Here is a 17,388-nt window from a genome sequence, read left to right as displayed (position 1 = left end):
CAAAGGTGTCCACAAAAGAAAAACACTGGAGAGCAAGGTTTTCACCTCATCCAACTATATGGGATTAGAGAAAGAACACAGAAAATGTAGAGAAACAGGTAGCTACTGCTTCAGTAGCCAGTTTTCTAGTGCTTAATAGAATTACAAGACCCCAGAAACAGTAATATTTATTTTCCTTTACCTTTCACATATGCCAACTCCTAAAAGTTTAAAAAAAAATACTCTAGAAATAAGTAAATTTCAAAGCCTCTACTAACACCAAATATGTAACTTCTTCTATCAAAACAATCCTTACTGCAGGGGTCCCCAAACTACGGTCCACGGGCCACATGCGGCCCCCTGAGGCCATTTATCCGGCCCTCGCTGCACTTCCAGAAGGTGCACCTCTTTCATTGGTGGTCAGTGAGAGGAGCATAGTTCCCATTGAAATACTGGTCAGTTTGTTGATTTAAATTTACTTGTTCTTTATTTTAAATATTGTATTTGTTCCCGTTTTGGGTTTTTTTTTTGGGGGGGGGGGTTGTATTTTTCTGAAGCTGGAAACGGGGAGAGACAGTCAGACTCCCACATGCGCCCAACCGGGATCCACCCGGCACGCCCATCAGGGGCGATGCTCTGCCCCTCCGGGGCATCGCTCTGCCGTGACCAGAGCCGCTCCAGCGCCTGGGGCAGAGGCCAAGGAGCCATCCCCAGCGCCCGGGCCATCTTTGCTCCAATGGAGCCTTGGCTGTGGGAGGGGAAGAGAGAGACAGAGAGGAAGGGGGGGGGGGTGGAGAAGCAAATGGGCGCTTCTCCTATGTGCCCTGGCCGGGAATCGAACCCGGGTCCCCCCGCACACCAGGCCAATGCTCTACCGCTGAGCCAACCGGCCAGGGCCTGGTTTTTTACTTTAAAATAAGATATGTGCAGTGTGCATGGGGATTTGTTCATAGTTTTTTTTTATAGTCTGGCCCTCCAACGGTCTGAGGGACAATGAACTGGCCCCCTGTGTAAAAAGTTTGGGGGCCCCTGCCTTACTGTATAACTACTTCAAAAGAAAATATGTGCTTAGCACTCAACAGGCCTCCAGTAAGTGTTCACTGCAAATTCCAAACTTTCATATATCAGATGTTTCTAGATTTGGGGAATATTCTTCACCAAAATTCCTCATTTCCTCATCACAAATTATACCCAGAAACAAATTTCCCCCTAATATGTTTTCTCCAAAACCAAGAACTATATTTATTTATTTATTCATTCATTTTTAATTTATTTTTATTGAGAAAGAGAGGAATGGAGAGAAAGAGGAACATTGGTCTGTTCTTGTATGTGCCCTGACCAGGGACTGAACTGGCAACTTCTGTGCTTCAGAGTGAAGCTCTAACCAACAGCTATCTGGCCAGGGCAAAACTAGAATATTAAGATATTGAATATATGAATCATAGCACCTAGGCGACAAAAGCAAGTCTAAGTGTAAATGCGGTCTAGTACTACAACAAAATAACTCTCTCCTGGGTGAAAAATGTATGTATATATTTTATATAAAAAACAGTGTTTTTTTTATTCTGAAAGAATTCAGAGGTTTGAAGTGATTAATAATACTATACATGAAACTATTGACAGAGGTTATGTAGCTACAAATTATTGCTTGGGTATGTGGAAGTCTTATTTTTTAAAAATTGCATGTAATCTGAGTTCTTAAATCCAACCTTGATTGCTAGAACAGATTCTTCTAAACAGTGTCAAAACAGTATAACGAGAGAAAGAGAGAGAGAGAGAGAGAGATCACAAGCTTCTAGAACTTCTCTAGACTAAAAAGCTCAGCTTGGATAAATTCACTTAAGACCTCCAGTTGCTCCACGGGCCATTACAGGTTCATAAGCTAAATGTCAAAGGACAGAAAGAAAGCTAGAAGAGACTATATCAAAGTCCAACCCAGTTTCATACCCTTATAGGTGTAGAAAATAAAGGTAAGTTAAACATAAAAATAATCATGGACTATTACCGTTCCAGTTTGGCCATTCTTGATTAGCAAACATATCCCAAAGCATTGAACCAATGACTTCCTGAATGATACTAGTTTTGGAGATGTGCCAGATAAAAAGTTCTTGGCACTAACTAAAGCAGTGGTCCCCAACCCCCGGGCCACGGACCAGTACCAGTCTGTGGGCCATTTGGCGCAGAGAAAGAATAAATAACTTACATTATTTCCGTTTTATTTATATTTAAGTCTGAACGATGTTTTATTTTTAAAAAATGACCAGATTCCCTCTGTTACATCCGTCTAAGACTCACTGTGGACTCTTGTCTCGGTCATGTGATACATTTATCCGTCCCACCCTAAAGGCCAGTCCGTGAAAATATTTTCTTTTTTTTTTTTTTTTTACAGAGGCAGAGATAGACAGGGACAGACAGGAACGGAGAGAGATGAGAAGCATCAATCATCAGTTTCTCCTTGCGCGTTGTGACTTCTTAGTTGTTCATTGATTGCTTTCCCACATGTGCCCCGACCGTGGGCCTTCAGCAGACCGAGTAACCCCCTGCTGGAGCCAGCGACCTTGGGTCCAAGCTGGTGAGCTCTTTGCTCAAGCCAGATGAGCCCGCGCTCAAGCTGGCGAGCTCGGGGTCTCAAACCTGGGTCCTTCCGCATCCCAGTCTGACGCTCTATCCACTGCGCCACCACCTGGTCAGGCTGTGAAAATATTTTCTGACATTAAACCAGTCCGTGGCTCAAAAAAGGTTGGGGACCACTGAACTAAAGTATTCAGTAACTTGTTGATGATGCAGATGTTATTAAGCTAAGTTAGATGAGTCATGGAACTTAAATTTCAGTTCTGTGGGTAAAGTAAGTACCCAACTAAATTGTAACACAATGAGGTGCCATCAAGACTGTACAAAGTGTTTGGTAAAAAAGGGAAATTACGTGTGGCTGGGGGATTAAGTCAAGGCTGATAAACAAAATGGTTCCTAGAGGACTCTGAGGCAGAGCTGATAGCCTTCAAAACACATGGACAAAATGAACAAAGACTTGGTGGTGGGGCAAGTTCAGAAAATATAAGCTACACGTAGCAGTACAGGAAAAAAATAAGGCTGGTGAGGTTTATTTAATGTAGGCTAAGATGAGATAATATATGACAAAGCACATACAAATAATTATTCCATATTAGTTTCTTTTTTAGCCTCCTTCTAGATATTTGCCCTTTTCATTTATCACTCTAAGCACTATATTCTAGAGCTATATTCTGAATTCCAAATTCATAATTCCAGCTGGGAATTATGAAAAGAGCTAAAGCTATGAATCAAAAGTTAGAGATTGAATACTGATCCCACTATAACTACAAAGTTGTGTGAATTTAGACAACTCAACCTCTCTGAGCCTTGGTTTCTTCAGATATTAAATGAGGGCAGATCAAACACCATATGATAACATGTGAAACAACTTTGTAAAGTGTTACAAATGTTATTCTGTAATCTGAACAAAGGGATACATGCAACTTCTACACTGGCTCCTTTCCATTCTTTTTTAAACTTTTCCATTGATCTGAGAGAGAGAGAAAGGGAGGGAGAAGAGAGAGAGAGCACCAACTCGTTATTTTACTTTGTAGTTTCATTTAGTTGTGTACTCATTGGTTGCTTCTATACATGCCCTAACTAGGGGTTGAACCTGTGACTTCTGGCACACCAGGTCAATGCTTTATCCACTGACTCACCCAGCCAGGGCCTCCTTTCTGTTTTTAAAACTGCTCTTTTGAGAAGCTGAAGCTTTCTTACATGGGATTCCATTCAATGCACTTTATTGTGACTATTTAGAATGTTAAAATACATATACTCTCTAAATGCCATAGAGCTCTTATTGATTACTCTGCAAATAGTTTTTTCCTTATATGTTACAATAAGAAAAATAACAGGGGTAGGCAAAGTAGCTTACGGTTGTGAGTAGACAAAACACAGTTTATTCTTGTGGGTTTTTTTTATTACCGGTAATTTGTATTTTTCCATATGAACTGTAAACCTATGTTTGTCCACCCCTGTATGTATGTGTGTGTGTGTATATATAAAGTACAGGCAGTCCCTGGGTTATGAACAAGATAGGTTCTGTAGGTTTGAAAATGTTTAAGTATTTATATGCACAGAAAGGTAAAAAATATGACAAGCATCTAAGTTGCATTTAATAGGTAAATATACCTGTTCCAACTTACATACAAATTCAATTTAAGAACAAACCTACAGAACCTATCTTGTTTGTAACCTGGGGACTGCCTATACTGCATAGACATAATCTTTTAATATTGTTACAACACTCTAGAAAGTATAAATTACTATCTCCAGTTCAAAACGAAGGCGCTGCTTGACCTGTGGTGTCGCAGTGGATAAAGCATCGACCTGGAACACTGAGGTTGCCGGTTTGAAACTCTGGGATTGCCCAGTCAAGGCACATATGGGAAACAATGACTGTGAGTTGATGCTTCCCAGTTCTCCCCCCTCTTTCTCTCTAAAAAAAAAATAAAAAATGACTTGTTTAAATCAAAAACGGTTATAACCAGGATTCAAATCCAAACAGCCCCAGTCCAAAGCTTGAACTCTTAGCTACTCTTGTATACTACTTCTTAAGAAAGATAAATGTGTTAAGGACACTAACCACTGCCATAAAGTTGGGGACCTGAATATTTTCCAGGGTCTCCCGAAGTTGATCCACCTCTGCTCGATACTCATCCAGCTGACATTCTAATTTTTCTCTACGTAGCCGTTCATACTCCAGCTGGCCCTGCAGCTCTTGAATGGTCCTGTCAAAAAAGATTTTTTAATTATTTTATTTATTTATTTATTTTTAAGTGAGAGGAGGGAAGAGAGTGAGACAGACTCTTGCGTGTGCCCCGACCGGGATCCACTGGGCAACTCTATCTGAAGCCGATGCTCAAGCTATTTTTAGCACCTGAGGGTAATACGCTCAGACCAACCACGCTATCATCAGCACCAGGGCCTACACTTGAACCAATGGAGCCACTGGCTGAGGGAAGGAAAGAGGGAGAGGAAGGGTAGAGGGAGAGGAGGGGAAGAGGGAGAGGAGGAAAAGAAGGAGCCAGAGAGAAGCATGTGGTTGCTTCTCCTGTGTGTCCTGACCTGGAATTAAACCTGGGATGTCCATACACTGGGCAGACATTCTATCCACTGAGCTATCAGCCAAGGCCAAAAAAGATTTTCTTAAATCAGTCTCCAATATGAACTAAGTATTAGTATTTTTGGTAATAGTGAAAAGCATCCATGCATTGTAAATAAAGCAAATAAAAAAGTAACTATTTATTTGACAAATATGTTTTGAGGATCTACAAGTAGCCAGAACTGATCTAGACACTGGGGATACAACAGTGAACCAAACAGGCCAAGTCTGCCTTCATGAGGCTTACCTTCTCAGTGGAGGAAGACAGACAGTAAAGAAAATAAGTAAATATTGTATGCTGGAAGTTGATAAATGCTAAGGGAGAAAAAATAGAGCAAGAAAAAGTACTATAAAATGTTGCTGAAGAGAGGGTTAACACTTCATACACAGTGGCCAGGGAAGGCCGTCCTGAGAAGGTACTTCTGAGCAAAGTTCTAAAGAAATAAGAGAGCTAATGAAGTAGACATTCAGGGAAGAGCATTCCACAGAGAGGGAATAGCAAGTGCAAAGGCCCTAAGTCAGAAGTATGCCTGGTAAACTGGAAGAAAACTAGAGGCTAATGTAGCTGGAACAGTCCAAAATATAAATGAGAGAGTAGTAGGTCAGAGAAGTAAAATGGATCTAGAAAAAGTAGAGCCACCCTGGCCGGGTACCTCAGTTGGTTAGAGCGTCATCGCAACATGCCGTGGTTGCAGGTTCGATTCCTGGTCTGGGTACATACAAGGATCAACGATGATGGCGTAAATAATGGAACAACAAATTGATGTTTCTCTCTCTCTCTCCCTCCCTCTAAAATCACTTAATAAATAAAAATTTAAAACAAAAAGAATTGCTCCAGCCCTGGCTAGATAGCTCAATTGGTTAGATCATCATCCCGAAGCACAGAGATTGCCAATTCAATCCCCGGTCAGGGCACATGCAGGAACAGATCAATGTTCCTGTCTCTGTCTCTGTCTCTCTCTTTCCTTTCCTCTCTCTCTAAAATCAATAAAATAAACATTAAAACAAAATCACTCCATTGTGAATGCCTGATCTAGACCACAAGGGATTTAAAAACTTAGGCTCTTAGGCAAAGCCCATACTAAGTATATTCAACATCTCAAAATACTGTAATCAATATAGAGGAAATGGATAGCTAACTAAATGATGTGATTTGTGAGATACCAAGAAGGCCCCTGATTTAAAAAAATATTTTTTTTTTGCCACAGCATCCTAGTGTCTAAAATCCCACTATGAGCTGGAGTATTTTGACTTAAGGCTTTGTCTTCTGTTTAAATTCCCAAGTACCCATGGAAGGATAACATATCAACTCTTATCAAGATTTAGATGTTACTCAATATATTTACCAGACCTCTCACTGAGACTATATCCAGAAGGCGGCAGAGGAAAGAGATCCAGCCAAAGGAGAGGGCAGGGAAAGACAAGAGTCCATGTACTGCTCTTTATAGACCTGAGCTTGATTAAATAAAGTCTCCCCTCCTGTCAGACAGACGAGCAGAGAGGCAGTGGGAGGAAATAAGCACGAGGCACCCTCTATTCCAGCAGCCATTAATTAATTAGAGAGGCACCAAATGTGCAGAGAGCCAACTTAGGGCGCAGGAATGAAGACTGCACTGCTCACTGCCTCTAGACCCAGAGCGCTCTCTCATGAGGTGCTAGTCAGTGAACACAGCAGTGGGCCTGAGAAAGAACATGTTGGTTGAAAAGTTCAAAGTAGCTGTGGTCTCAAAAAAACCCTTAACTCTACAGGGTTTCCATTTTGCAAGATGAAAAGAGTTCTGGAGATTGTGCAAAAATGTGAAATCTTACACCCTTTGGTGGGGATAATAAAAACAAGCTGATAGTCAGCAAACCCTCATATGGTATTTAGAGAGATAACTAAAAACAAGCCATTAAAGTCTGGCAGACATTACTTTTCAGACTCCAGCCGTTCTTTCTTCTGCTTTAGATCTTCTTCTGTTATCCCTCCCAAGTGTTTGTAGTTGCTCTCAGCAATTTCCAGAAGGTGTCTCAATTCCACAATTTTCTTATAAGCTCTCCCTACAAGACAAAGTTGAACAGAGCATAGTTTAGACAGGTGACAGCTCATGTGCTCACAGGCTGCTCATCCTGGAGCACCTTCTTCCTCTAAAGCCAGTGTCCACGTGGCTCAGGGGAGGGGTGGAGCCAGGTGGCATACAGAGAGGACAAACATCAGGAACAGAGTATTTGGATGAACAAACAATGAAAAACCTCAATGGAAGATTCTTTTCCTGCTATTGGGGGAGGTATCCCATTGTTATGACTATTAAACACTATGAACAAGAAGTCTTAAAGACTAGCAGTGTTTTAGGATTAGTAGCATATAGTATATTGTAGGGCCATGAATAATCTACAGTACATCAAAAAATCAGAAAAACTAAAATATGTCAGATTATTTTAAAACAAACAAGAACCCATCCCCCAAATGGTATGATTAGTTACTTGTAATATTTATTCAAGAGGATACTGAGAGAAGGAAGTGTGTTGAGAGCTGCTTTTAGCTATTCTCCAACGTCAAACCTATGAATTTTTTATCCCTTTTGGCAGTGCTTCTCAACCTAAGGTGATTTCCCCCCACAAGGGACATTGGACATCATCTGGATACACTGACTGTTGCTTGTGAACTTGATGGATGGAGGGGAACAGGCTATCGGCATCTACCAGCTCAAGATGCTACTAAACATCTTAAAATGTCCCTGAGAGCCCCACTCAGCAAAAACTATCTGGCCCCAAATGTTAATAGCGCAGAGTTGAGAAACCTTGCTTTACAGGACCAGGTCGAATTAAAGCCTCTACTCCCTAGCACTTACCACTTGGATTTATCTCTCAGTACGTCAGAGCTGCAGGTTTCCAACTGCATACATCAGAATCAACTGGGATGCCTTTTTAAAGTGTACATATGTGAGCCCCATACCAGATACATTTTGGGATCAGTACTCAGTAAAAGCTCCTCAGGTAATTCTGATGGGCAGACAGGTTTGGGAACCACTGTACCTACTAGCAAACAAGTAGAGGGGATTTTAGATATGTTACATAAGGAAAGCTAGAACTGTGGCTATTAGCTTATATAATAATTCTTTAATAGTTGAAGGCTTTACTTTGAAAAAACTGTTCTATGGTGTCATCAGAGGTAAGAAGTAGGATCAACAGGGATAAGCTCCAGTAAGAAAGATTTTAACTCAACAAAAGAGAAACTTTTCAACAAAAATAGTGAGAGCTATCATGTGTTGTGGAGAGCCTATGATGTGCAAGATACTACACTAAGTGCCTTATATATTTTAATCCTCACAAGAACCCTGTCAAAAGATGGGAGTGGGCCCCTTCAGCAACAGTAAGTTGAGTCCCTTGTCACTGACGGTGATTGAGTGGATGCTGGATGACATGTGACAGACATGTTAGCCAGGAGTCAAACCTCAAACAGTTACAGGGTGCTCTGATACCATGGTCCTAAACATAATTCACTAAAGAATGTTCTGAATTGAGGCTCAGTTCCAGGAAGTCTGGGATGACAAGAAATCCAAACAGTCTCATGTAGGTGCTCTGGTTAAATCTAGTGTCCTAAGAAGAGGTCGTCTAGTCCTTTGAGTTTCACCCTGGAATAAAATTAAACAGGGACATGATATCACATATAGTACCTTCACTAGCTACAAGCACCCCAGTTGGGTACCAGTGAGTTGCACTATGGCAAGGTGTAAGCACATCTGTAACAGACAACTACATTAGGAAACTGTTCTGACCACATTCTTGTTCTTTCCTAAAACGCCTTTTTAAAATGTTATAATTCACTGACAATGATCCCCTCACAACTATCTCTTACAAAATAATTTCAGAAGAGCTGGGCGCAGTGGATAGAGCATCAGACTGGGATGCGGAGGACCCAGGTTCGAGACCCCGAGGTCACCAGTTTGAGCGCGGGCTCATCTGGTTTGAGCAAAGCTCATCAGCTTGGACCCAAGGTCGCTGGCTCGAGCAAGGGATTACTAGGTCTGCTGAAGGCCCATGGTCAAGGCACATATGAGAAAGCAATCAATGAACAACTAAGGTGTCGCAACGAAAAACTAATGATTGATGCTTCTCATCTCTCCGTTCCTGTCTGTCTGTCTCTATCTATCCCTCTCTCTGACTCTCTGTCCCTGTAAAAAAATAAATAATAATAATAATAATAATAATAATAATTTCAGAAGAAACTGAAATTCTATAAATTGACTACTCATTTTCTAGAGTTCTAAGTCCTTGCTAATTCTGAATGCAACCAATAAAAAGAAATCTAAATACAATTAACAAAATAAAAAATAGATAAATTGGAATTCATAAGTGAAAACTTTTACACCGAACCCCTGGTCGGGTAGCTCAGTTGGTTAGAGCAGTGGCTGGCAAACTCATTAGTCCACAGAGCCAAATATCAACAGTACAACGATTGAAATTTCTTTTGAGAGCCAATTTTTTTAAACTTAAACTATATAGGTAGGTACATTGTTATTAACTTAATTAGGGTATTCCTAAGCTGGCCAAAGAGCTGCACTCAAGGGGCCAAAGAGCTGCATGCGCTCGCAAGCCACAGTTTGCCGACCACTGGGTTCGAGTATCATTCTGATATGCTGAAATGCCACAGTTGTGAGTTTGATCCCTGGTCAGGGCACATACAGGAAGTAACCAATGAAAGCACAACTAAGTGCAACAACAAATGAATGCTTCTCTCGCTTCTCCCTTCCTCTCTAAAATCAATCTAAAAATAATAATAAATTTTAAGAAAAAGATGCTTCCACCATACCCTGGAGAGGAAGGTTCTGGAAGGTTCTGCCTGACAGGTATTCTCAGAGTTCTTGAAATTTAAAAAAAAAAAAATCTAGACATAAATTAGAAATTTTTCTTAGAGAATTCAGTTTTGGTACAACTGGTTTTTCCTGCCAGAATAACTGAAAATAGTTTGCAGAAAGTGATAAAGCTCTGATGTCTAGATCTAATACCCAAGCTCTCCTCACTTTATACTACAGCTGCCTTAGTTTTGATTAGCCTCAGTGCAAATAGATCCTTCTCACCTTTCCTCTATGAAAGAGCTCCCTCAAAATAACTCTTCTCATGAACCATGAACCATGAACCATGAATCATGGTTCTCTGACCAAGTATCATGAGAACTAAAAGTAGGGTTATGTGGCAAGAAAATATACTTTCATGAGGCAATGTGTATAGTGATAAGGGCACCATGTAAAGAAATCCCTGAGTCTTCCTAGAAGGAAGTCATTGTGTGACTTGGGTAAGTACTTAGCTCTTTTGAACTTCAGGCTTCCTACCTATCAAATGAGGATATTATACTAAATGAGCATTTCATGCAATAGAAAGCAGAGATATTACCTACCTCAATGGCTTACTGTGAATAATGTATGTGGAGATATTCTGTAATCTTTGTAAAACACTAAAAAAGTATAAACAATTACTATTAGGATTTTGGAGAACAAAAATTCTAGTAGGAGAGTTATATGCCAGTAACTGTACCACCAGTAGAAATGCTACAGAAATGAAAATTTGCTCCAATTATTAGACTTCAATTTAGTTCCAGTATGTTCAATAATAAATACGTATAACACTGAGGTAAGCCACTGTCCTGCTGGCTCCTGGGTACTCATTTGCATCAACCTAATCACATGTCTAGTTAAGAGACAGAAACACTTCCACCTCTATCCTCTGATTTTGTCCTTCAACGTTTAACCATTTGATATGAACTCAGTGTTTGTATCTCCTCAAAGTTGATATGTGCAAGCCCTAACTTCCAATGTAACAGCATTTGGAGATGGGGCCTTTTGAAGGTAATTAGGGTTAGATAAGGTCACAAGGGTGGGACCCTGGTCCAAAGGGATTAGAGCCCTTAAATTAACAACAGAGAATTAGCTCACTCTCTCTCTACCACATGAGAAAGAGAGAAGATGGCCATCCCCAAGCCAGAAAGAAAGTCCTCACCAGAAACAGATCTGTTGGACTTTGATCTAGAACAGGGGTCCCCAAACTTTTTACACAGGGGGCCAGTTCACTGTCCCTCAGACCATTGGAGGGCCGGACTATAAAAAACTATGGTCTGACCTGTGGTGGCGCAGTGGATAAAGCGTCGACCTGGAATGCTGAGGTTGCTGGTTCAAAAAAAAAACCCTGGGATTACCTGGTCAAGGCACATATGGGAGTTGATGCTTCCTGCTCCTCCCCTCTTCTCTCTCTCTCTCTCTCTCTCTCACTCTCTCTCTCTGTCTCTTTCCTCCTTCTCTCCTCTCTAAAATGAATAAAGTCTTAAAAAGTAAAAAAAAGTTAAAAAAAAAAAACTATGAACAAATCCCTATGCATACTGCACATATCTTATTTTAAAGTAAAAAAAAAAAAAAAACCGGAACAAATACAATATTTAAAATAAAGAACAAGTAAATTTAAATCAACAAACTGACCAGTATTTCAATGGGAACTATGGGCCTGCTTTTAGCTAATGAGATGGTCAATGTGCTCCTCTCACTGACCACCAATGAAAGAGGTGCCCCTTCCGGAAGTGCGGTGGGGGCCAGATAAATGGCGTCAGGGGGCTGTAGTTTGGGGACCCCTGATCTAGAACTTTCAGCCTCCAAAACTGTGAGAAAAGAGATTCCTGTTGTTTAAGCTATGCAGTCAGTGGTATTTTGTTATAGCAGTCCATGTACACTAAGACATGATTTAATAAAATAAGACTGTTACTCATTGGTAATTATGCAAATTAAATCTTTGACATATATCTCCATAATGCAATTTATGTGAAAGAAAAAAATAAAAAGCATTTTTATTTAGTTAAAATAAGAGCAGATAACCAAGACTTTTATAGCTTAAAAAAATAAAACATCAGACAATTTAGGAAACAAGCAAATATGGAGGAATGATGTATCTGTTCACCAATGTAACCCTAGCACCTAGAACAGCACCTGACACATAACTGAGTACTCCATAAACATACACTGAGTAGTGGGAGAGCAAGAATTGATAAAGCACAACTTCAGTCATTTCTTTCAATATTACACGGAGCAGGTTCAGAATGCTTTCTGATTTTCAGAAAGCAGAACTATTTCTATCACACTGCTATAATCTCTGTGCACACAGGAGATATTCAAATATCTGTTGGATAAATGGAATTCCTTCCTTATCCATTTGCCCATCTAAATCCTGGCCAGCCTTTAAGGAAAAGTCTAAGTTCCACTTCTAAAAAGCCTTCCCTGCTACACTCTAGTCCTGAGTGAACAGTCCTTTTAAACTCACTATCTAGTAATCCAGGCCAAGAATCTTAAGAGCCATCCTTAATGACTCTCATTTTCTAATATTCCATATTCAAATCTATCAGCAAATACTATCAGCTCTGTGTTCTAAATACACCCAAATCTGGTTATTTCTCACTATCTCCATCATTCTCACCCTAGTCCAAGCCATTACCAGTTTTCACCTTAACTAAGGTCACAGCCTCTTAACTGATCTCCCTACTTCTATTTTTGCCCTGTAAAGGCAAATGGGCTTCATAGCACTAGAACTTTAGAGGCAAAAATTGTCAGGCCAGCAGGATCCTGATTCAGCTTTCTCCCATATCGCCTTCCAGATGAATATCGTCTTACTAATGCTGGGTTTGGATCAAGAACAAAAAAACCTGATATATATATATCCACACACACACTACCTTAAAGGAAAATAAACAGTGTTTATGTTAGCTCCTCTGGAATGGTGGTGAAGCCTTTAACAACAAGGCTGAAGCAAAACAACAATGGAGATATCCAGCATCACTGGTAGTCGCAGGCCTACACCAGGGACCCTAGGAGCACAGAAAATCTGGGCAAATATTTTACATCTGCTCTTACACAATTCTAATTTAATATTCTTGGTCAATTTTAATTATATCAGGAACTTCCTTTAACCTTGCATTAGCAGGTAAGTGTGTTCTCTTCCTAACTATTTATAACGCATCTGAAATCTATGCTGTCTCTCACCTGCCAATCCATTCTCTACCCAGCAACTAAAATGATGCAATTTTTAAATATAAATCAGATCACACTAACCCCACCTAAAAACTGACCAGTAAAAATCTAAACATAAAGACCAGGCAGTGGTGCAGTGGATAGAGCGCTGGACTGGGATGCAGAGGACCCAGGTTCAAAACCCCGAGGTCACGGGCTTGAGTGTGGACTCATCTGGTTTGAGTAAGGCTCACCAACTTGAGCCCAAGGTCACTGGCTTAAGCAAGGGGTTACTCGGTCTGCTGTAGTCCTCGGTCAAGGCACATATGAGAAAGCAATCAATGAACAACTAAGGTGCCACAACGAAGAATTGATGCTTCTCATCTCTCTCTCTCCCTTCCTGTCTGTCTGTCCCTATCTGTCCCTCTCTCTGTCTCTGTCACACAAAAAAATTTTTAAATCTAAACATAAAGCCTTATTAGGCCCTATTTGATCTCACTGAGTCCCTGCTTACGTCTCCAACCAAATCTGTGACTACTTCCTTGGTGATTTTACACCACCCACACTGACTGAGCTCAGTTCCACCTCATGGCCTCCCTCTGCTTGTAATACTCTTCTGAGATCTTCATATAGCTCACTCTCACCATTTAGGTCTCTTCTCAAATGTCACTCCCTTAGGGGTGACCTCCTTTAATGGTTATCATATCTATAGCACCACTCAACTTTATTTTCCTTATGTATCTTTTCTTATTCAATATCTGTCACCACCACCATCACCAAAATGTAAGTTCTTTGTGGCAAGCTGAGGATTTTCTATTGTTCACTGTTTCTCCAATACTTACAACAGTATCGGGCACATAGTAGACAGTCAATATTTGCTGCTATTATTTTCTGTAAAAAATCATTGCCTAGTAACCACAGAAATCCTTGAAATGTCTCTCTCTTCCTATTTCCTATGATCCACTTAGATAGTTTTTTCTTATATAACTTTTTCTTCCTTGAGGGAAAGACATCATGTCTTACATTTTTTTGTATGTTCAACAACTCCTAGTACAAAAATTATACTAGTTCTGTTTCTCCCCCAAATCAAAGTATTTTACTTTGTAGATGGTAACTGTGTTTAGGGTAATTTCCAAATTTGTGGCACAACAACTCCTAGTACAAAAATTATACTAGTTCTGTTTCTCCCCCAAATCAAAGTACTTTACTTTGTAGATGGTAACTGTGTTTAGGGTAATTTCCAAATTTGTGGCACAAAACAGTTATGGCACTTCTTAAAGAATAAATCCCAACAGAGTTGGTACACTTACTTCTGGCATCTGTTTTATCTGACTCATCAAGATATAAGTCATCCTTGGCATCAGTGCTTCCCTCAACACCGTGTCTTATAAAAAACTTCATATCACCTTCATCAACTTCATTATCATCATCTATATATTTCTGTAGCCCCTCTAAAAGCTTTACCACTGCTAAATGGGCAAACCTGTAAAAAGAAATCAAGAATTAACAAGAACCACAATTTTCAAATTGAAACTGCAGTTTAAACTCAATTTAGGGAACTACACTCTGTGCATTATGCCAACTCACCCACCAGTAAAGGAGCAAAACTGTATCTAATAATCAGTGCCAATTTGATGTACTGTGTCCAGCCACATGGGAAACTCAGTTACTGGATGCTAAGGACAAGCTGTCATGTTAGTCCCATAATTTTTACTGGCAAAAACTTAACTAGGAGACCCAAACAGAATTGATAAATTGGATAGAAAGCTCAAAACCATCGTATTGGGTTTGGGTTAGGGTTAGGGGTTAGGGAAAAAAAAAAAAAAACATCATATTTGATCACCTGTATTTACTACCTTTTTCTAATGGCCTATTTTAGATTATAGAATTAGTTCTGGTTCCAGTTCTAGGGCAAACTATAGCTCTGGCCCCCTTAATCTTCATCCTTCCTCAAACCAAAGCTCTTGGCATAGCTTTGAAATTTAACAAAAAAATAGTGACTTTTCTATCCATATTCTCTATTTTCTGTGATCTTTCCCACATCTCTGAAGCTTCTATTATATACTCTTGGTTTTGGAGTTGTAATTGCATGTAACTGGCATATTTTTTCGACACTTCTACTAATTGAGATGGTTAATGTTTTCTCTTAGGACATGGAGAATTACTCGCTAAACACAAAAACCTCAAATTCTATTTTTTCATATACATAACCACATAACTACACACACATGCACACACATATATCCTTATCTTTCACCAAGAACTGTAAATCATTAGATACAATAATAAACATGTAGGAAGTTTTAACATTAATAGAATTCATTAGCTCTATTACTAAGTTATAATTTAACATTAAGCTATCATTTACTGAGTACTTGCTTTATACCAGATTCAAGGTTATCTCTATAACATTACATTCACACCTAGCATTTTGAGGCATGAATGATAAAGAAATGTGGGTCAGAAGTTATGACTAACTCCAGACACGGTCACAGCACTAAATCACCCAGGTGATATTGGTATAGACAAATGGATCAATAGAGAAAATATGGAGTCTAAAAATAAGCCCACACATATGGACAACTAAGTTGGACAAAGATACAAAGGTAATATAGCAGAGAAAGGCCCTTTCAACAAATAGTGGTACAACAATTGAGTGTCCATATTTAAAAAAAAAAACAAAACACTTGGATGCATATTTTACAATATACACAAAAATTAAGTCAAAGTGGATCATAGACCTCGATGTAAAACCTAAAACTATACAACATCTACAAGAAAACACAGGAGAAAATCTTTGACTTTGTTTTCATCAATAATTTCTTAAATATACCAAAAGCATAACTCATAAAAAAACAAATTGATAAAAAATTTTTTAAAAAACTTCTGTTCTTCAAAGACATTGTTTAGAGAATGAAAAAGTAAGCCAAAACTGGGAGAAAAGTTTTATAAAATAAAAATGTGAGGAAAAAAACTAGTATCTAGGATAAAGAACTCTTAAAGCTCAACAATAAAAAAATAACCCAATTTTTAAAAGTGGATGAAAGATCTGAATAGTCACCAAAGGAAAATATGGTATACAAATAGCAAATATGTATATCAAAAAATGCTCTCCTGACCAGGCAGTAGCACAGTGGATAGAGCGTCGGACTGGGATGCGGAAGACCCAGGTTCGAGACCCTGAGATCGCCAGCTTGAGCGCGGGCTCATCTGGTTTTAGCAAAAGCTCACCAGCTTCAGCCCAACGTCGCTGGCTCGAGCAAGGGGTTACTCAGTCTGCTGAAGACCCGCGGTCAAGGCACGTATGAGAAGGCAATCAATGAACAATTAAGGTGTTGCAATGCGCAACGAAAAACTAATGATTGATGCTTCTCATCTCTCTGTTCCTGTCTGTCTGTCCCTGTCTATCCCTCTCTCTGACTCTCTGTCTCTGAAAAAAAAAAAAGCTCAAAATCATTTATTAGAAAAATGCAAATTAAAACCACAATGAGATACCACTAAACACCTATTAAAATTACTAAAATCATAGTACCTGACAATATCAAAAGCTGAGGAGATAAGAAGCTACAGAGACTTTCATCTATTGCAAATTGCTATGGTTACTTTAGAAGGCACTCTGGCAGTTTCTTGTAGAGTTAAACAAACCCTTAACACATGACCCAACAATACTACCCCTAAGTATTTACCCAAGTGAATTGAAAACAACTTCATACAAAAGTTTGTATATGAATGCTTCTAGTAGCTTTATTCATAATCACCAAAAAATGGATACTATCAAGATATCCAACAAGTTAGTGCTCTGGTCGGGAACCTATGGCTCATGAGCCAGATGTGGCTCTTTTGATGGCTGCATCTGGCTCGCAGACAAATCTTTAATAAAAAAGAATAATGTTAAAAATATAAAACATTCTCATGTATTACAATCAATTCATTTCCTACCACTCCTTTCATGGTTGCAGGTGGCTGGAGCCAATCACAGCTGTCCTCTAGGACAACACCAAATTTTTATTGAATAATGTGTAACATACACTGGTCGTTGTATGGCTCTCATGGAATTACATTTTAAAATATGTGGCGTTCATGGCCCTCTCAGCCAAAAAGGTTCCCAACCCCTGAGTTAGTGGATAATCAAACTATGGAATACTATGGAATTCTACATCCAATGGAATACTCTTCAACAATAAAAAAGAATTCTCAAAAATAATTATGCTGAGTAAAAGAAGCCAGATATATAAGAGTAAGTTCTGTATTCTTCCCTTTAATAAAACTATAGAAATGCAACCTAAT

At 39.4% G+C, this 17,388-nt stretch overlaps 1 protein-coding gene across 1 annotated transcript in view; it reads right to left on the bottom strand.

Annotated features, from left to right (window-relative positions):
* ANKRD42 (ankyrin repeat domain 42) overlaps positions 1 to 17,388 on the bottom strand; it is a 65,582-nt gene that overhangs the window by 13,721 nt on the left and 34,473 nt on the right. Inside the window, 3 exon segments of the mRNA XM_066369719.1 lie at positions 4,619 to 4,763; positions 7,051 to 7,177; positions 14,412 to 14,584. Of these exon segments, the coding sequence (XP_066225816.1) occupies positions 4,619 to 4,763; positions 7,051 to 7,177; positions 14,412 to 14,584 (445 nt within the window).

This window comes from Saccopteryx leptura, chromosome 1 (genome assembly GCF_036850995.1).
Source record: "Saccopteryx leptura isolate mSacLep1 chromosome 1, mSacLep1_pri_phased_curated, whole genome shotgun sequence".
NCBI lineage: Eukaryota > Metazoa > Chordata > Mammalia > Chiroptera > Emballonuridae > Saccopteryx > Saccopteryx leptura.
Note: the sequence above shows the minus strand (reverse complement) of the source record. Positions and strands in the feature narration are given on the sequence as shown.